The 20,805-nt window shown below is 46.4% G+C and overlaps 1 protein-coding gene across 6 annotated transcripts in view; it reads left to right on the forward strand.

Moving 5' to 3' along the window:
• Positions 1-20,805, forward strand: part of CHD6 (chromodomain helicase DNA binding protein 6) — a 191,599-nt gene that overhangs the window by 161,601 nt on the left and 9,193 nt on the right. For 2 of the 6 annotated variants that reach the window (XM_048222088.2, XM_057312520.1), the window contains exons 28-36: positions 6,605-6,665; positions 7,559-7,775; positions 9,206-9,477; positions 10,696-12,273; positions 15,112-15,263; positions 15,633-15,839; positions 17,332-17,784; positions 19,413-19,604; positions 20,609-20,728. In XM_048222088.2, coding sequence (XP_048078045.1) covers positions 6,605-6,665; positions 7,559-7,775; positions 9,206-9,477; positions 10,696-12,273; positions 15,112-15,263; positions 15,633-15,839; positions 17,332-17,784; positions 19,413-19,604; positions 20,609-20,728 — 3,252 coding nt within the window. The remainder of the gene's footprint in view (positions 1-6,604; positions 6,666-7,558; positions 7,776-9,205; positions 9,478-10,695; positions 12,274-15,111; positions 15,264-15,632; positions 15,840-17,331; positions 17,785-19,412; positions 19,605-20,608; positions 20,729-20,805) is intronic. The other 4 variants (XM_026503520.4, XM_057312521.1, XM_048222089.2 and 1 more) reach the window with 3 other exon arrangements.

Here is a 20,805-nt window from a genome sequence, read left to right on the forward strand (position 1 = left end):
AGTTACAGAGCAAATGAATCTGGTAGAATTTCATGGATTCTGAATCCCAGAGGTTATGTACAGTTGTCCCCAGCTGAGTCCATTGCCAGGATAATCTCTTATCTTTTCTTCATCACCACCCAAAAGTTATCAGTTCTTTTCTTTTGGTTCTAGTTGGAAGAATGTGTGGTATTTACTTTGGCTTCCATCAGATCTGATTCCTATAACAATAACAATGACATCAGTTCCCCAAAGTAGGAAATAATTATTGTTCAAAGATATGTTTCCACATCTCCCCATGGTTTGAGAAGCAGTGGATTGAAGCAGATCAGCGTGAAACTTCTGACCCTGACCTAAAGGAAGTTGGGTTCTGATGTCAACAGTTGAAATCCAGGTTCTGCCATTCCGGTCCCTTGCTCTGGTCCCTTGCTTATCTTGTTACTCCTTTTGTCTGGAATTTGGGATGTGTTTTTCCTTAGAAGCAATTCAAGTACCAGAGAAAAGCAAGTAATACCTTATACTTCATGGAACTTTACGGTTTCCATTTGTTTCCATCGCTCCTCACCTCCGCTGAGAACAGTAAGCACCTCGTTGGAGGGCTGCAGGCAGTTAGGCCCGGAAACTTTAAAAGACTTTGCCAAGGGGCACCTGGGTGGCACAGCGGTTAAGTGTCTGCCTTCGGCTCAGGGCGTGATCCTGGTGTTATGGGATCGAGCCCCACATCAGGCTCCTCTGCTATGAGCCTGCTTCTTCCTCTCCCACTCTCCCTGCTTGTGTTCCCTCTCTCACTGGCTGTCTCTATCTCTGTCGAATAAATAAATAAAATCTTTAAAAAAAAAAGAAAGACTTTGCCAAATTCTTAAAGCTACCAGAGGATAGAGTTCAGACTAGATATTTTCTAGATATTCTTGTGTTATGTTCTCTAATCAAGCATTGTTTTCATAGTCAAGAAAGTAGAAAGTATTTCAGCAGCACGTCCATGCTACTTCTATGGAAAGACAGCCACAGCCACCCAGCTCTGAAAGCTGTTCACAGTCAAGATTATACACTTAGCTGATCCCATCTTTGATCTTGGAGACATCTGGGCACCGAAGGGGCTGTGGCAGAATTATAAAATAACTCAAGTTTCCTTACAGCAGGGTTAAACTCCTCCGGAACTACATTTTACTCATTTATGAAATTAATGACTGTATTATTTATTTTGCTTTTGAAATCCCTAAAACCTGGGCTGTAGAATATAATCAAAAGCAGATAGAACGGGGCGTGGCTTCTCCCAGATTTTGAGGTGGACAGATTATAAATAGATTAAGCTTGACTTTTAATCCATGTGCTTACAGTAACAGTTGTAGAGGAACAGCCAACATCTGAACCCAGTCTGCTGCCCGCCCCTGCTTCCCTCCCATCCCAAACCTCCTGCCCCAACCCCAGAGACGCTGGGTGGGTGTTTCCCTCGCCCAGTTCTGTTCGCATGGAGATTGGCAGGCAGGGCTAAAGATGCCCAAAGAGCCTATATTGTCTGTAGCGAGGCGAATTCCTCTGAATTAAACAGACCCGGGCGCAGACAGAGGGATGGTTAGTAGATTGGCACAATCCCAGTATTGCAAGGAGCCCTGACACACGTCTGCGTGGTGTCTGAATTTTCTATCCCCTCTGCAGCCTTGCCGTGAGAGGTCATTCCAGGTAGGTTTAGGTAATTCCGGGAGTCCATGGGAAGAAGAAAAAAATGTGCTCGTTTTCAAGGAAATTTCCTTATACTGTCCCAGAAATCTGACTCCCGGTTAGTTCCCTGGATTTTGTTTAGTTTTCATCTGGTGCTGCAAAGAACAAAACTGTTCTTTCTCTCCTCTCTGTTAGGATTTTAAATTCTTGAGGCCAGCTAGCTACCTTCATGTCTTTAAATGTCTCTTCAGGTGAAGTGCCCCTAGTTCCTCTGTCTTTCTTTATGTTGCATCATCTCCAGACCCTCGCTATTCTGGTGCCTTCCAGAGCACACTATGGCTGTTGTCCTCTTAAAATGTGTGAGTCAGAGAATCAGAATGTCAGAGTTAGAAGGGACATTTGAGATGATCTAGTTTAGTCCCTTCCTTCACCCTCTCTCTGTTTTAACACCAGTAGATCTTTGATTGGTAAACAGTAACAGATTTCACATGCAGCTGGAGTCAGAGAATATGCAGAGACTTTCTACAGCAGTTAGTCTGAAAGTTTACTTGTATTTGCCATGGTCTGGAGCCTCAAATTGTAAACAGAATCTCTCAATATCAAACCTCATATGATATAGGGAGAGTAATGGCTGTTTTCACTGAAACCGTGGTAAGCAGTGGCCGACTAATACAGTCACATCTTCTAAGCAGCGTGTCTTGTCCTTGCTCTGCAGCTGTGCCTGCTACAGGTGCTCTCTGAAACAGAAGGTCTGTAAAATGGAAGATGAAGTCATAGCCAGAGTGAGCTTGGAAAAACTCTCCTGAGAAACTTAATGTCTAAAATGGTCAAAATCCCATCATAAGAAAAATTCAATTAGGAAGTGAACAATTATTCTATTCTTACAAGTTCAGAGTCTGAGGGTTCTCTAAAGTCAAATAGTAATATTTGAATGTGGAGTACTTCCAAGCTTACAAAGCACGGTTCCCCTTCAGTTAGGCGTTAGTCGTATCCCGTTCTAGAGAGGAGGAAACTGAAGTCGTTTTCATCAGCTTCAAAAAAAAGGCCTACTGGCTAAAGGACACAAGAGTTGTGTCTCCCCTACTCAATCTTTTTCTACACCCTGCAGTCTTTCCCTAATAAAATCCTTGAGTTATGTTAATGACATTTGTTGTGTATTTACTTTCTACATGAAGTTTATGCAAGAGTAGAATGCTTGATTTTTTTTTTCCTGCAAAATGAAAGCCACAGTGGGATCTTTTTAATTCTGCCTCTGTAATCCTGTTACCTCTCACAGAGAGCTCTTAACTTCTCCTGGCCGACTCCTCTTTGTGTCCTTCAGTAGGAAGCTCAGAAGTCACCTCATGGATGTCTTTCCCCGCTATTTGATTTGGGTTTGGCAGAGTTGGTGACTCTGTCTTATTTTCCCACTGTGTTTAGAAGCACTGATCACAGATCACGGCCAATATTTTTCAGCATATGTCTCTCATGACCACCAGACTATGGGCTCTGGAAGGACAAGGGTTCTGTTTTTTCCACTGTTAACAGCCCTTGAATCCAGTCCAGTTCCTGGCACTCAGGAGACACTCATTTCCTCAATATAAGAGGACAGCTCCTTGCCTGTTGTGTTGATCCTAGGGTTTTGTTAGAACACAGAAGAAATTCCCTGGGTCTGCAGGTCCCACTGGGCCTGTGCTGCTGCTGCCACCGCCTCCATCCATATCAAGACCAAATAGGGCAGGCAGCCAGGCCCAAAGGGGCCAGCCACAAACAAGGGAGACTGGACCTTCTGTGTTCAGTAACTAAGAGTCTGTGCATGTCACTACCCCCATTGGAGAAGTGACATGTTTGGACTTAGTTAATGAACGCTGCTCTGGATTCGGCCTCCTGTGTCTTCCCCCTGCCAGAAGCAATATGGCACAGTGGTTAGAGCTCATCCTCTGAAGTCAGATCTTCTGGGTTTTAATTCCACCTTCACCACTTCATAACTAGGTGTGATCTTAGATGAGGTGATCATCCTCCCCATTCCAGTTTCCTCCTGTCTAAATGGAATCATGAATAACTGATGAATAAATGGGAACTACATCGAAAGTACTCGGTATAGTATCTGGCGACTTGCTGACCCGGGTCCCAGGAGACCTCTGTTTTTGCTGTTGAACTGTTTCCTTGCGCTCTAAAGCCTGCCTTACAGCACCCAGTGCAGGTGAAAGATAGGACCAGGGAGGGACTGGTAGTTGGGACTGTTTATTAGCATTCCCATAGTCCCCACCACCATTTGTAAGGTGTTTGCTTCGGGCCAGCATTTGGTTAAACACTTGACATAATCGACTCATTTGTGCCCCACAATCACCCTATAAAGTATTATTACCTCCATTTTGCAAATGAAGAAATGAGCTCGAGAGATTGAAACAGCTTGCCCAAGGCCAGAGCGCCGCGGACTGTCAGACTGCAAACCACATGCACACTCCAGCTGGGAATATTGCACAGTGTAATCAGTCAGTTTCCTTTGTGTTGTTGGTAGTGGTTGTTGTTGTTGTTGTTGTTGTTGTTGTTGTGTTTTCTGTTTCCTTTGTTTTGTGGTTCTTGTGGTCAGCACTCTCTGGGACCCTTCCCACTGAGATGAAAGAGTCACACCTCCTCGAAGATGAATATTTCTTTCAGATCAGTTCACAGTCTGAGAGAGCAAACCTTGAAATACTCAACGTTAAACTGTACTTCAGACGCAGGGCTCTCGCTGTTCTTCCTGTGACCCCAGCCTGCCATCGCAGCCGCACAGAACACACTGTACGTCAGTTATTAACTGAGGTTATGACATCTTTTCCACTTGGGCTAGGTCTTCTCCATTCTGTCATTTCCAGAGAGAGGAAGTGCCTCCCAGAAAGGGCAGGGTGCAGAGAAAGGCACTTGCCAGTACCAGAGTCTTGCCTACTCAAGAGTCTGCCTAAGGTTGTTCATGTTACTGACTGTGCACGAACAGAAACTGTGAGGGGGACCAGAAGGGAAACATGCATGTCATGCATGTCTGCCGCACACCAAGCTGGGAGCCACTGTGTGGATCTGGGGTGTGGGGACGCCTGAGTGAGCCACCCATCAGCGTAATAAGGAGCATGGTAGCTCTGGCACCTCACTCCGACGTTTGTAGGCTGTAGGACGTTTCTCAGTCTGGAAGTGTCTATAATTAGAAATTTCAGCCTTCGGAGGATCTTTGTGGATACTGTGAGGATACTCAAGAATTCTCGGTGGCAGGAAAGGATATAGGGCATGGTTGGCAGTTTTTCGCTTATTTGGCAACTACCCACGTAGTGGGAGAGGATGGGTGGCATATTTAAGCCCCACTCCAAAATGGCACAGTAGGTGAGCCTGAGGTTGCCATCTCTTCGCTTAGATGGCAAGCAACATTTTGGGCCAAGGAAGAGAGATTGGACTGGTGTTCTCCAATTCTAAATATGCGTCACTCTCCAAACAGAGCTTCAACCCAGGCTCTCATTTTGCCCTTTTTTGGATGGTTGGAGTGGTTGAAAGTGTAGGCTGTCATCAGACTACTGTGTTTGAAACCCAGCTGTGTGACCTTGGACAAGTTACTGAACCTTTCTGTAGGGCTTGTTTTCTGCATCTGTAGAATGAGGAGAGTCGTAGTTTCTACCTCGTGAAGCAGTTCTGAGAACTAAAGGGGATTAGCCACGTAAAGGGTTTCGCACGTTCCCCGTGTTGTTAGCTATCACCACTACCTTGTAAGAGAGAACGTGCCCCTGCTCCTCTCTGCCTTTTCACAGTTTTCTCTTTGAGCCTGTTCCATGGTAGTAGGGACCTAAGAGAATGGTTAGAATTTTTACTGTTGCCAATCATAGGTGTCACTCCTTTCCTCCTGAACCTAGATTCCTGGTCTGTGCTTTGTGCGCTCTTCCAAGAGGTAGCAGACATTTTCTGTAAAGGACCACATAGTGAATATCTTAGGCCTGGGGGCCACATACAGTCTGTTGCTTATTCTTCTGCCTCTCCTACTTCCCCGTTTTCTTCTTCTCCTTTACCTTCCTCTTCCTTTTCTTCTTCCCTTCAAAGGTGTAAAAACTCTTCTTAGCTTGAGGGCCACACAAACACAGTCTGCAGACCACAGATTGCTGACCCTTACTCTGATCTGACCCTCCCTAACATGGCCAAAGTCCTAAATCCTGGGTTATTCTCTTCCATCATTCAAGTCAAAAGATGCTAATCAAAAGACAGGAAGTTTTCATGTTAAGAAATGGGGTCCAGTCAAAAAATAGCACTCTCTCTTCTCCCACCCTCAAACTCTCCCACACACCTTATACGTACAGAACTTTCAGAGTTCCCTTCGGAGACCAAGAAAGGGTTTAGAAAGGAATCCATTAGAGCCAGTTTATCAAACGCTCCAACTTGGATAAGCTCTGTGCCTGTGAAATTACTCCAGATTCACTTGGAGCCTCAGTTGTGATTTTAATTTTAAATTCCTGGGGGTTTTGCACCATCAGGTCTCATGTCTAGAGCAGTCACGTTTTAGGACAAGAGCATCTGTTGCTGTGAAGCAAGCTAACCATAATGAACATGAACATGATACTTTTTCACAGCAAAAGAAAAAGAAAAAAGCAAAAAAGAAACCAAAATGCAGGCACAACCTTTGTGAAATGACAGTATTAAATTGCAAGAGATGATGGTAACGCAAATATTTAAATTCACAGCTAAAATAGTGCTTGTAAAATGTAATTGCCAGGGAGAACATGCCAGCTCATCGTTCTTTCAGCTAATTCTCTGCAGACAGAATCATTTGTACAGTTCTAGTTAAAAATGCTTATTTTAAATAAAGTGCTTTCTGGTTCTTTTAAAACCGCATAAGTAAGCTTTATTGACGGGGGACGATTCAGGTCTTTGAGGTGTCCGTGGGCAGAAGAGCTCTCCTGCTGTATGGGGGCTGTCTGAGCTGGTGTGTCCTGGGCTGCAGCTTTGCTGATGGCGTGGCTTCCTTTATCCCTAGGAGAGTTCCAGTGATGGAGGTGATGGCATTTTTGGCGAAAAGAAGGATGACGGCCGGGCAGGTGAGACTGTGTCCTTCTGAAGTCAAAGAAAAGTAAGGTCCCAGTTTGTAGTTATTCTGGAGTTCACATGTAATAAAAATGAGTTTTTAAGGAGGCCCCCTTAAAAAGCCAAGTTCAGGGGCGCCTGGGTGGCTCAGTCGTTAAGCGTCTGCCTTCGGCTCAGGGCGTGATCCCGGCGTTCTGGGATCGAGCCCCACATCGGGCTCCTCCGCTAGGAGCCTGCTTCTTCCTCTCCCATTCCCCCTGCTTGTGTTCCCTCTCTCGCTGGCTGTCTCTCTCTGTCAAATAAATAAATAAAATCTTTAAAAAAAAAAAATGCCAAGTTCAACTTCATCACACTCTCCTAGAGTCCCACACGCAGCGTTAATGTGGCTCTGGCCGGCTTCTGCCACCTGTTGTTGAAATTCAGAAGTGAGATCGGTGATATCTGAGGTCAGGGTGGAGTCAGGGAGAGAAAAAGGAATGGTGGTTTCATTGATTTATGATCTCTTTAATTAATTTGAGGGGAGAAACATTGGGGAGGGTTGGTTTGATGTGGTTTGTTTTTTTTTACTTGTTTTTTCTGAATTCGAACTTCATAAAGTCTTTGGCAGTTGGAAGGCCAGCTACACCAAAGCCCCTAGTTCTATGTGGAGAAGGCCCCAGAGGGCCTGCTTCTTCCCATGCCTTAGAGCACGGTCCTCAGGTGGATTCTGCCCCAGGGACAGGCGCATCTGTATGTGAGTGATGACAGAGCCAACCACAGCCTACAGCTGTTTCTAAAACAGAATCGCAGCCCTGCCAGCTTGGCCTGGCTCCTGTCCTTGAGTCAGCTGTGTTTTTAAAACAACTAAAATAGCCACCTTGATTTTGGTTCTGTTTGTAAATACTAATATCCTCACTGATGTTTGAAGCCCAGGATGGCTCCGACCCAGACAAATCACCCTGGCCAGTTTCCTCTGCTCTCACGGCTCGCCTCCGACGTCTGGTCACTGTGTACCAGCGCTGTAACCGCAAAGAACTCTGCCGACCGGAAATCCTGGGACCAGGTAACCAAGGATACTGGGTCCAGGAAGAGATGTTCAGGAGAACCTCAGAAATGGATCTCATCAACAAGGAAGCTCAAAAGAGGTAAAAAAATCAGTGACCAAAAGGGCATATGGAGCTGCTCGTGAGTTAAGGTGACAAAGGAATGCTGATAATTAGAGACCAAGTGCATTTAAGGTTCTCATTGTGAAGTTAGGTGGTCTCCAGAATTAATTCACTCCAGCCTCCAGTGATGGTGTTGTCATGCTGGCTGGGGAGTTGATGAGATCTAGGAAACCATTCTGTTCACAATTCCCAGACCTTTATGATTTTCCAACGTGACCCTCTTCCTTAAGTTGGACCCCAATCCCTGGAAATGTGATTTAAAATTAGCATATATCAGACCGTGTTCTTTTAGCAGCAAAGTGAATAGTGTGCACTGAAGCTGCATATTATAGCTACCAATCCTTATCAAGCCTTTGAGAGTAGTGAGTCCTATAAAATGCCAGCCCAGAAGGAGAGGGGATCAATTATCAGAAGTTACTTGCCCATTTGAGAGTTACACCAAAAATGGCTACAGAAGGCCAGCACAGGCTAGGAATAATGGCACCAGAAAAAATCAACAAAGCTGTAGTTCTTTGAGTCTTTCTATCCACCCTTCTGATGTAACATCCAGTGAATTAAAAGAATACCAAGTAGAAAAAATAGCAAATCTACTTCTGTGTACACCTTCTGACTTTATAAAATTTGGTAATTCAGGGAAAATATGTCTCCCATCTTTCACAACTCTAAAGAGAAGCACTCTTTCCCTGCTTCTCACTCCCCCACTGAACCCCTCACCCCACTCCTAGCCTGACACCCTCTGGGGATGAGAGTACCATGCCCAAGAGCCCCTCATAAAGACTATGGACAGCCACCTTCTGTCATTATCTTACCCCTGCAGGATGTAGAGGCTGGAGAACCTTAGTGTCCTAGATAAGAGTTACCTAGGTACGTGAAACCTGGAAGAAGGCTGACGTGAAATAGCAATCAGGGGAGTTGTGTGGCTGGCGGAGTCGCTTCCCTTCTCTGGACCAATCTCCTCAGCAGGAAAAGAAAGGGGGTGAATTTCAGGTCCATCCAGGATTCTGTGATTCTGTGTTGACATACAGGGGGGATAATCAGGAAAAATATTTAAGCATACATAGTATTTTAAAATCTTCATCTCCCATCAGCGGAAACAAACTAGGTAATCTCTAAAATTAACGAATCAAGAGATAGCAAGTCTGCACACGTGACTTAGAAATAGATAAATACCAGAAGAAAAAGTTGAGAGATTTGAAAGTGGTGGTAGGATAATAGGCTGTTTTCATTATAAGCCTCTCAGCCCAATTTAACTTAAATAAAAATAATAAAATAGGCAAACCAGGCCTACCTGTTTCTTGACTCCATGCACTCTCCTAGTAGGCACTCAGTAGGTAGTTGTTGGCTTTTCTTTTGTCTCGTTTTTCCTTAAGGGAAAACAGCTCACTCTCCCTTTTTGATTAAATCCCAAGGTGGACTAGGAGAGAGCAAGCAGACTTCTACAGAGCGGTGTCCTCCTTCGGGGTTGTTTATGATCAAGAAAAGAAAACTTTTGACTGGACACAGTTCCGCATCATTTCCCGTTTGGACAAGAAGTCGGATGAGAGCCTGGAACACTACTTCTATAGCTTTGTGGCCATGTGCCGGAACGTCTGTCGTCTGCCCACATGGAAGGATGGTGGTGAGAAAGCTCTCTGTCCGTATGTCCCTGATGAGACAGGGAAAGGGCATGTTTATTTTCAAGGTACAGAATCACTTCAGGTTATCTTTTTTTTTTTTTTTAAGATTTTATTTTTTATTTATTTATTTGACAGAGAGAGACAGCCAGGGAGATAGGGAACACAAGCAGGGGGAGTGGGAGAGGAAGAAGCAGGCTCATAGCGGAGGAGCCTGATGTGGGGCTCGATCCCAGAACGCCGGGATCACTCCCTAAGCCGAAGGCAGACGCTTAACCGCAATGCCACCCAGGCGCCCCCACTTCAGGTTATCTTGATTATACAAGTAGAGTCTACCTGAAGAATTCAGGTGAAGACAAGTGGGTTTTCACAAATTCATGACTTGCTCATTGGGTCCACCCTCATAAAATGAAATCTCTCTCGAAAACGATGCAGCATCAACAAAAATTGAAATTCAGATCAACACCTCACAGAAGTATTGCGAGGCTGCTGTTAACTACCCTCTCCAACAAGTCTCAGAGATTTATTCCATGGTGAACTTTGCTCCTTCCTTAGATTATATCGTAGTAACTTCAGCTATTTTCCCACGTATTGCCTTGTAACTATAGGAAATAAGCAGCTGCCTTTTAAACATGCCCTGATCCAGTAGAGACCCCTTCTGAGAAATTGCTTCCTGGTTGGGATGCAGCAGCTTCCTCCTCGTCCCTCTCCTGCCTCATACTTGTAGATACACTAGATGTGGCCCATCTGACTATATTGTAGAAAAGCTAAAACAAACATGGAGTCCACCCAGTGTGGGTCCTGGGCTGACAGCAGCATCCCCCGTGTGGCATGGTTAGGGTGTTTTCATTAAAACCAGGGAGCTGCATAGATAGTAAGGAGCTGGCCCTCGCAGTCCCACTGACAAGACCTGGCCTCGAATCCTGGTTCTGCCAGCCTGAGCAAGTCAGCATATCTGACGGGGATAACAATGCTATAGCCTAGCATTGTCCTGAGAACTCAGTGACACGTATACAATACTTGGGGTAGAGGGCACAGAGTACATGCTTACTGAATGAGAGCTTATCTTCTAGAACCGAAGTTATCGTGCTCCCCTTTCACCCTCACTGGGTCTGTCCTTGTTTCATAGAAACCTTCCATTCTCGTAGCTTTTCATGGTATCGGGCACACACCCCTAAGACTGCGTGCTGGGGAACCAGGGAGTTAAGCCGTTAGACCAGAGACACGGGCTCAGGTGAGTGGCGGGTGTCCTGGGGCTGCCTTCAGCTCCATGTTGGCCTTTCCAGGTCCCCCAGATCCCAGCATCTACGTGGAACCCATCACTGAGGAACGGGCCGCGAGAACTCTGTACCGCATCGAACTGCTGCGGAAGGTCCGAGAGCAAGTGCTGAGGTGTCCGCAGCTGCACGAGCGCCTCCAGCTCTGCAGGCCCAGCCTCTACCTCCCGGTCTGGTGGGAGTGTGGGAAGCACGACCGAGACCTGCTCGTCGGCACTGCCAAACATGGGCTGAACCGCACCGACTATTACATCATGACCGACCCCCAGCTGTCCTTCCTGGACGCCTACAGAAACTACGCACAGCATAAGAGAACGGACACCCAGGCACCAGAAAGTCTGTGTTGCCTTTACCAGACCAACTCCAAACTCTACGAATCTCTCACATACACTCAGATGAGCAGGACTTCAGAGCCCCTTGAAAATGAGCCTGAGAACCTAGTGAAAATAGAAGGTAGAGATGACCATCCCACTCCACCTGGGGCCAGTTTATCTGACATGACTTGTGAAAACTTTATTTCTAAAGTTCAGGATGTCATTTCCATCACCCACGATGAAAGTCTGCTGCCTGAGTCCTTGGAGGGCATGATGTATGGTAAGAAAGCCCTGAGTCAGGAGCCAGGCTCTTTTCAGGAGAGCCCCACTACCAGGACAGAACCCAGAAAGGATTATCTGGCCATCTCGGCAAACGAGGATGGGAACTGCCAGCCTGGTGGCCGCGAGGCAGAAATACCTGCAGGCCCCTCTTTTATGGGCAGTTTGGAAGCAGGAGTAGCTCAGATGAACATCAAAAATGGAAAACACCTGTTGCTGTCTCTTTCAGGGGAAGGGGAGCTCTGCAGTGAGACAGGGCCAAGGCCTGAAAGCATCGGGCAGCTAGAAGCCAAATGCTTAGCTTCCCCTTCCTTGGATCAAGGAAATGAAAGTGGGTTTGTCGATATGTGCAATCTTAGTGTCTGTGACTCCAGAAGAAGCCTGTCATCAGATCACCAATTAATTGATTTATTAGAAAACAAAAGTTTAGAAAGTAAATTGGTTTTGAGTCAGAACCACAGCGATGAGGAGGAGGAAGAGGAGGAGAATGAAGAGGAGAACGTAGGCGTGGCTGCAGGCTTGAGGGAAAGGCCTAAGGTTGTGCATCTGGCCGAGCCCACTGCTGATATCCTAAGGGAAAAGAGCCGAGGCTTGCACGTGGAAGAGGCCAAGAGAGGAAGCCTGGAGGCCGTGAGCCAGAACCCTGGACCGCAGGGGGCGTTTCCTCAAGCAGCCTGTCAGTGTCACTGCAAGCACACGGACAGGTGGACGCGTGGCCTCGAGAATGAGGAGTTTGAAGTGGAGAAACCCAAGGGTTATAACCCAGATGTATACAGAAGCAAAACCAACAGTATCACAGTGGAGGGTGAGCCCACTGCTGCTCCGGCGGCGCCCTCTCAGGGGAAGCACGAGCTGTCCAAAGAGCCTTGGAAGGACAGTGCAGAGGGAAAGAAAGGTTTTCCTGTGTATCCGGAAGCCAGTGAGCTCAAGTCTGAAGACATGGATTTTGAGAGTAAAGATGATTATGACAGAGATGGGAACGGCCATGCTCAAGGTACAGTGTGTGGGGTCTGTGGTATTTTAGATAAGCCAGTCCTCCCATGGCGGGGGCGCAGAGGGAGTGTCAGGGGATGCATGGCTTCTGAGTCACACCTGCCCACGTTCCCTGTGGTTTAAAACCAAAGGTCACAGGCCTTGTCTGAAAGTGAGACTAGCTTAACTCTGATCATTCTAGAACACTGGGGATGATCCTAAACCATCGTAGCACCTTTGCCGCGTCAGCCGTGTGATTTGGGCAGGGCTTACACTGCTTTGTCTATGGTAGATGCTGAATGTGGCCTCGAGGGGAAGGAGCTTTTCTTCCTCTAGGTGAGCTCCTTCAAACTGGTTAAAGTAGGAAAGCCTGGGAACGTCAGGAACCTGCGGTTTTTTATAGGGTTAGTTAATTTTTCAGGAACTCCGCAAAAATACAAATTGATGTGATCTTTATTAAGGTGAGCAAAGCTAGTGCTGTTTATTCATGTCATTGTCTAAACCTTGTGATTCGCTGTTGGCGCATGTGGCTCAGATTCATTTTTAATAACTCAACAGGAGTAAAAAGAACAAAATTACAAGTAACTCAACAGAAATACAAATAGATTTGAGCTTTTTAAATAGGGAAGTCTTAGATAAGGCTTTAAGTTAGGAGGACTTTTTAAATGTTAAGAGTCTAAATGACTCAGGTATTTCTGTGCCTTGAAGGGATATAAATACATTGATTAGAGATTCTGAGCAAAAAGAAATGGTTTTTAACTTTTTTACTGTTGTTTTTACTTCTTCAGACCCAAGAGGGCATATTGGAGTGAACAAAAATCATTCTATTTCCTTGTTGTTGTCCAAAAAACCCAAAAAGACAAAATCCCTATTCATGTCTGACCTGATGCCGGGTGTGGTACTCGGGATTTAGACAGACAAGCCTCCTCCTTCTGCGACAGTGACTTTTATATCACAGAGGGAAAGAGGGAGGGGAGCTCAGTGAAGCTCCCCCGCACGATCTAGCTTCCCTCTTTTTGTAAGCTCCCTCACCTTTGGTTTCGGTCATTGTGATTAGTGACTTCCTTGAGACTGGTTCCAAACTCAAGTTAAAATTTACACGCTAGCTAGGATGACAGAGAGGCTACTGAAAGTAGTTTATTCGACTTGTAGCCCCAGCTGACCCGGGAGGAGCCCATCTCTGACCTTGTCCTTCCTCAGCCTAGGCCACAAAGGATCGCTGCCATGTGTTAGACTATAAAACCCACATTGTTTTTTGAACCTTGTTGTGGGGGAGATCACCAAATAGTCCACGGAAATCCAGGCAGTGAAATGAGTACAGAGCGTGGAAGAGTATGGTTCAGAGGAGAAGCATCTGTCCACCAACGCCCTCTGTTGCAGTGGCCCCTTGATGAGCTTGGATGAGCGGCGCACACACTCAAGGGCGGGCCTCCTTGCACCAGTGCTTTTCCCAATGCTTTTGCAAACCTCAGAAGGGGTCCTCCACACACAGGAGACATGGGACAGGTGGGGCAGAGAGGGTCGGTCTGTTTCTGCACCTGGAAGTCTACCATAAAGGAGCAGTAATTGGTACGGCTGTCGGGGCCAGCCCCCAGATCTCCTGGCTTTTTTTTCCAGGGTTTTCTCTCACACATCATTAATTTTTCTTAAAACTCAAGTCCAGCCTCTCTGCTTAAAACCTTCCAGTGATGCTTCCCATCAGATCTAGAATAAAATTCGAATTTTCTATCATGACCTACAGAATTCAGCATTATCTAAGTGATTCTACCCCTCTACCCACATCTTTGTACTTTCCTCCTGGAAGTGTCTCTTTAGTTCCTCAGCACGTCCAGAGTAACCTTTGTCCTCCTCTTCTTGGGTGTTCTCTCCTTAGAAAAGCCCTCTCTGCCAGCCCTCCCTTCCGCGGGCTCTTACTTCCTATCATGACAGCTTGTTTCTTTTTATAGCACTTGCCACTGTCTGTAGTTGTATTCATTTATTATTACTGTTTTCCTGACTGTCTTTCCCCCACGAAACCGTAAGAGTCTGAGGGTCAGGGCCACATCTGTCTTGTATATCCTTGAATCCACTGGCCTAGCAAGGTCCTGTTCATGGTGAGAGGTCCCTGAAGCTCCCTAGACTTGGTGCACAGTCACAAGTGAAATCTCCACATTTCAAAGGATCGACATTCCTTGTCAGTTCACAAGAAAAGAGGCTCACAATTTTTCCTGCACTGGACATTTTGCTACCCTGTGTTCATTCCTTGTCATTCCCTCCCTTACTGGTAAGTGGGTCTTTAAAGGTCCATTTCATTGATATCAATAAACTTTCACCACTGAAACTTAAAAGAATGAATTGCATTTCCATTTCTTTTCATTAATGAAGTAATTTAAATATTCTAGGTTTCTTTGCATCATTTTGGACATGAAGCAAGTCTGTTTTACCTTTGTTGTAAGTTTCAGGGCTTTTCATCCATCATTATTGACATCAGCATTTTGCTGTGTTACATTTCAAAGACTGCCTTCAAATGTATAAGAGTATTAATAATGTTCAGTTTCCTCTTGTCAGCTGCTCTCAGTGCTCATTCCACTCTCACTGTTGGATACACAGGACAGTCTCCTCTCTCCTCCTTTCTTTTGTTGTTTGTGTTGGTGTGTGGATGCAGAGTTATCACATGACTTGCATGGATAGCGCTAGAGAAAGGATCTGCTTTTATGGCTTAACTGACAGGGTTCTTCTGGAAATAGCATGGGAATTAATGTTCAATTTCAAATAAGCACAGAATGGGCTGATTTTTTGAAAAGACGGATAGGGTGTCCTAATCGTTCAGATCATTACTGTCTCCCAATACCGGATTAATTGTTTAAACCCTTCTTTGCAGATTACCCAGGGAAATACTCGGAAGAGGAGAGCAAAAGCTCGACCTCAGGTGTCGCAGGAGACCTTGGGGATGACCTGCAGGAGGCTCGGGCTCCCACCATTGCTCAGCTGCTCCAGGAGAAGACCCTCTTTTCCTTCTCCGAGTGGCCAAAGGTACTTCCCAGAGCATGCATTCTGTACCCAAAGCATTCTCAGCTTGTAGAGTATTTCTGAGTATAAACTCAGAAATGTGTAATACCTTGAAAAGTATTAATAATGTCACATCTGAACATTAAAGAAATACATGCTCAACTAATTAGACCATAAGATAAAACTGTCTTCGTATTTGAAGCACTGTGGCTTTAATTTTCATTGTCCAGACCATAGAACTTATTTTAAGACTTATAAAGTGAGTACATCTGAGTGTTCGTTTTTTTCTAATCAACTCCTTCTGGTTAGAAAACGTGACACATGATCTCTAGGGACTTTGTGAATTTGGGTAGCTTGGTGCTTACTCCTCAGAACTTTTGGTCTTCTTTATAGGATCGCGTGATAATCAACCGCCTGGATAATATCTGCCACGTGGTGTTAAAGGGGAAGTGGCCTTCCAGCCAGCAGTACGAGCCCGCGGGCACACTGCCCACGCCGGTGTTAAGCAGCAGCGCGGGTTCTCGGAGCAGCCTCTCGGAGCCAGAGGCATCAGAACACTGCTTCAGCGGCAGTGCAGCGCTGGTGGCCCAGATCCAGAAGGTGAGGCCCTGAGTGTGGGGTCGGCTGTGAAACAAACAGTGAGGGACACTTTGCACTTCTCAGTTGAGTCATTCATTCAGCAAATACTTAATGGATAGGATTTTTTTTTCTTCTTTCTCTCTTCTTTATTTCTTTCTCTCTTTCTGCTTTTGGTTTTTCTCTTTGGTTTTTTTTTTTCTTCTCTTTCTGTAAAGTCACTGGTATTAATTGAAAAAATTTAGATTTTATCCTGTAGGCAGCAGGGAGCTACTAAAATTTTGGAGCAGGGAAGTGCCTGATGAAAGCAGGGTTTTACAGCTCGGCTGGAGTGGTGTGCAGGTTCTTGGGAAAGAGGAGGGCGGAGGCTGGGAGGCCGAGGGGGGATCTGATGAAGAGGTGAGGTCCTAGACCAGGTTAGTGGCAGAGTGGGTACAAACAAAGGAGTGGATGTTGGCAGGCATGACCTGATGACTAATAAACATACTAGGAGAGGGAAGTGTGAATGGATCAGTGTGTTCCATACTTGGAAGACCGCAAGAATGGCAGCTGATAGAAATTAGGGAAACCAGGGGCGCCTGGGGGCACGGCAGTTAAGCTTCTGCCTTCGGCTCAGGGCGTGATCCCGGCGTTCTGGGATCGAGCCCCACATGAGGCTCTTTTGCTATGAGCCTGCTTCTTCCTCTCCCACTCCCCCTGCTTGTGTTCCCTCTCTCGCTGGCTGCCTCTTTCTCTGTCAAATAAATAAATAAAATCTTTAAAAAAAAAAAAAAAGAAGAAATTAGGGAAACCAGAGAATGGGTTTTATAAACTCAGGCTCGTGACTCAAGTTCAATTTGAGGTACATTGTGAATACACTGGCTCTCACTCTCCAGGTGCACATGGGAACCTGCTAGGGACCTTGAAAAGCTGTTGGTTCTGATTTAATTGGTCAGAGCTGTAGACTGAGTTGTGGAATTTTTCTTAATTTTCCAGTGGATTCTGATGTATAGCTGAGGTCGAGGTTCCCTGGATTACGGTCTTGCATCTCCAGGCGTAGTTCATGGGTTAGTAGCATTAGCAGCACCTGGAAACCTGTTAGACACACACAACCTCAGGCCCACTGGAGTAGAATTGACGTTTTAACAAGCTATCCAGGTGGGGGCACGTGGGTGGCTGAGTCGGTTAAGCATCCGACTTCGGCTCAGGTCATGATATCCGGGTACTGGGATCAAGCCCCGTGTCAAGCCCCATGTCGGGCTCCATGCTCAGAGAGGAGTCTGCTTCTCCTCCCTCTGCCCTGCCCATCACTCATGCTCTCTGTCTCTCAAATAAATAAGATTTTTTAAAAAAACAACTAAACAGAAACAAACTATTATCCAGGTTATTTGGTGCTAAAGTTTGAGAAGCCAAAGAACTTCTAAGAAATTGATTAGGAATCCTACTAGGCCCGAAGAAATCAGTCCTAGAGAAAGAGCTGCCATTCAGCCACCAAAGTGGCATTCAAACCTCTCTCGCCACATGTGTGTGTTTGCAGGAGAGCTTCCTGGCCCCAGTATTCACAAAGGATGAACAAAAGCACAGACGTCCCTACGAGTTTGAGGTGGAGAGGGATGCAAAGGCCCGGAGCCTGGAACAGTTCTCTGCCACCCACGGGCACCCCCCCATCGTTCTCAATGGCTGGCATGGGGAGTCTGCAATAGATCTCTCCTGCACATCAGAGGGGTCCCCAGGAGCCACGTCTCCTTTCCCAGTGAGCGCCAGCACCCCTAAGATCGGGGCTATCGGTTCACTTCAAGGAGCCCTTGGCATGGACTTGTCTGGGATTCTGCAAGCTGGCCTGATCCATCCAGTGACGGGACAGATTGTCAATGGAAGCCTCAGAAGAGATGATGCTGCCACGAGGAGGCGGAGGGGGAGACGGAAACATGTTGAAGGAGGGATGGACCTCATCTTTTTGAAAGAGCAGACACTTCAGGCAGGAATCTTGGTGGGTATATGAGACCATTAAGTAAAAACATTGACCTTTCCACCCTGAGTAATAAGCACTTCCTCAGACACACGATTTTTTAATTTGTGGATCTTTTATCCCTATCAACTGTCCTGCTTAGTTTCTCTTGTTATAAGTTGCCCTCAGTCTTTTCTAGAAACATATTTAATCCATTGCGGACCCTCTACCTCCATGCAACCTGAAGATATGAGCCAGGGGTCTTGCCATTTCACATATAAACAGCCCAGACCCTCCAGTGTTTTGGAAGAGCTGCTGGTGATGGAGTAAAGCAAAACAGCAGGGTTGAGTTTGTGGCAGTGGTGCTCCGGGTTAGCGGGCTTTCCAGGAGCTGGGGTTCAGGAGAAGGGAGAGGGGTCAGGATCCTGAACGTTGATCCTGGCTCTGCTGCTGGACCTACTAGGCTCACTGTGCTCCTCTATGAAGTGGGCCTGTAGCATCTCCCACAGAGGGCTGCTGTGAGGGTTCACCAGCATCACACCAAGATGCCCTAAACCCAGAAGAGATCACTGTAAGCAACAGACAAGGTTAGAAGCTGTATGCCTGGCCAAGAGAGGTCCCTTGGACTTTGCTTAATGTGTCAAAGACAACTGACTTCCCTTTGTGTTTTGGTTTTTCCCATTTATTGAATTGCAAGCTCCAAAACAAGAATCACATTTCATATTTTCTTATTTTAAAAATAATAATAAAAACCAGTATTCATTGAGTGCTTGCTGTGTGCCAGGCATTGTGTTCAGGTTTTAGTGTGACTGTCCTTTTTGACCTTCACAACTCTGCAAAGGTGATGTTGTTATTCCCATTTTATAGATCAGGAAACTGAGGCCAACAAGCATTGACTAATTTGCCCAAGATTACCCAGTAAAGTGGTGGGTCAGGGAACCAAGCCAAGGACTTTGTTCACTAGCACCTAAGAGCTTTATTATTAAGCTCTGTTGTTTGGCATATTTTAAAGTTTTGTCTTCCTTTTAGACTTTCTATATAACTTGGGAGGCTGAAGTGACAGTTTCTTTCCCGGCCCAATCCTGCAAGGTTTTAAGACAGTTGTCTCATTTTTTAGAGGGCAAAGCCATAGTTTCTCTGTAGTGATCATAGAGTATTTTTTAAAATGTATTATGCAAACATTTATTTAGCACCACGTTGTACTTTGTAGACCCCGATCTAGGCATTGGGAATACAGAGATGAGTAAGACAGGCATTCCACCTAGAGAGAGAGAAACAGGTAAGTAAATTGCAGTGTGGCATTTCCTGGTGTTGGAAAACCTGTGAAGGGTGCTTGTGGGGGGGGGTGGGCAGTGTGCAGGAAGCCAAATGGCCTGGGACTATCAGTGATGGTGACAAAGGAGGTAACACAGCCTGAGCAGACAGGATGGAATTAAAGGTCACCAAGTAGACAAGAAGGAGAGGAGCATTGGGTAGAGGGAACGCCAACACATGCAGGAGCCCATGTGTGGGTGAGTAGTTGGAGGATTCTTACTCAAGCACCCCAGCACAGGAACACTCAGGTGGAAATGGATGGGAAGATACAAAGAACACCGTATGTGTTTTCCTTTCAGAAACCGGTCTTCATTCCGTCATGCTTAACTGCACATACTTGTTTCTCCTTCATCCAGGAAGTCCATGAAGACCCAGGGCAGGCCCCCCCGAGCACCTCACACCCTGAAGGGCCTGTGCCTGCCTCTTCGGCTCCCGAGCCAGCCCCAGCAGCCGGCAGCCAGGCCGAGAAAGCCATTCCCAGCAAGAGTCTGCTTGACTGGCTGAGGCAGCAGGCTGACTACTCCTTAGAGGTTCCTGGCTTTGGAGCAGTAAGTGTTGTTGGTGCTACCTGCCACTGCCATTTCCTTCCTGCTGACTTGCTGCTGTGCTTGATAAGGAGTGTGCTCAAGGAGACCAGGAGGTTCGACAGAGATCTGTATCAGCTGAGAACATCATTTTCAAGTTTGGGGTTTTGTTTTTTAAGTTTAAATTTTGATTGCATTTTCTAGTAACAGAAATCACAGCCCATGTCAGAATGCTGTGCCAAGTCGTTGTGCAAAATCTTATGCGGACAGGACTTGCCTGAGCTCAGCCCCCTCTTTTCCCCCAGAGTTACCACACAAGATCCTAAGTGCACAGAGACACCCTTAGGTTGCAGAAACACTGCCACTTCAGGAACACGTTCCTGCGTGCTCTTTCCAGGTTAATACCTTACCACTTTGTAGGGAGGGGTGTCTGTTCTTAGTTTGAGTTACAGCTTTGCGACTCTTCCTTCAAGTCTTCTTACTGCCTTTGCCTGAGATCCTTCAGATTAGAAATCTGTAGGAGAGGGCTCCCGAGCACTGATATCTCTTCTTGGAGTTTCTCTTCTCATGTGCTTGCCTGCCCCACCACCATCTTTGTCCTGCATACATCTAACTAATGAGATGTGGAGGTAGAGAGCTCACGAGGAGAGGAGGAGAACACAGTCACAGGTGCACACCCCCCAAAGAGAGACGAAGCCCTCTAGATAGGTCGCAGTGGAGAGAATCTGGGGAATGAGGAGGAGGGGGAGGCTAGGGAGTAAGCAGTACTCTGAGAGGCCGCTGGGCCAGCTCTGGTCTGACCCAAGAGGCCCACACAGCCCGTCTCCAGCTTGCTGCAGGGACGCCATTGTTTCAAAGAAAGCCCAGGTGAGGGCCCAGTAGCTCTTCCCTTCGTCAGCCTCACCTGACGGGGTCCTGTACAGAGAGCCATTAATGAGAGAAGAGCAAAACCAGCTGAAAAGCACCACCCTCATCAGAAGAATCTGTGACAGAATGTTTTGTAATGTTGGTTTCCATTTGCCTCCTAGAATTTTTCAGACAAACCAAAGCAGAGGAGGCCACGCTGTAAGGAACCTGGAAAATTAGACGTCAACTCCCTGAGTGGAGAAGAGAGGGTTCCCACTGTCCCCAAGGAGCCAGGACTAAGGGTAAGGAAGGGGGATGTGTCCCAGTGAGGCCAAGCCTTGCAGACTTGGGGAAAGCTCTAGCTGGGCAGTGGGGAGCC

This window comes from Ursus arctos, unplaced genomic scaffold, assembly GCF_023065955.2.
Source record: "Ursus arctos isolate Adak ecotype North America unplaced genomic scaffold, UrsArc2.0 scaffold_16, whole genome shotgun sequence".
NCBI classification, from domain to species: Eukaryota; Metazoa; Chordata; class Mammalia; order Carnivora; family Ursidae; genus Ursus; species Ursus arctos.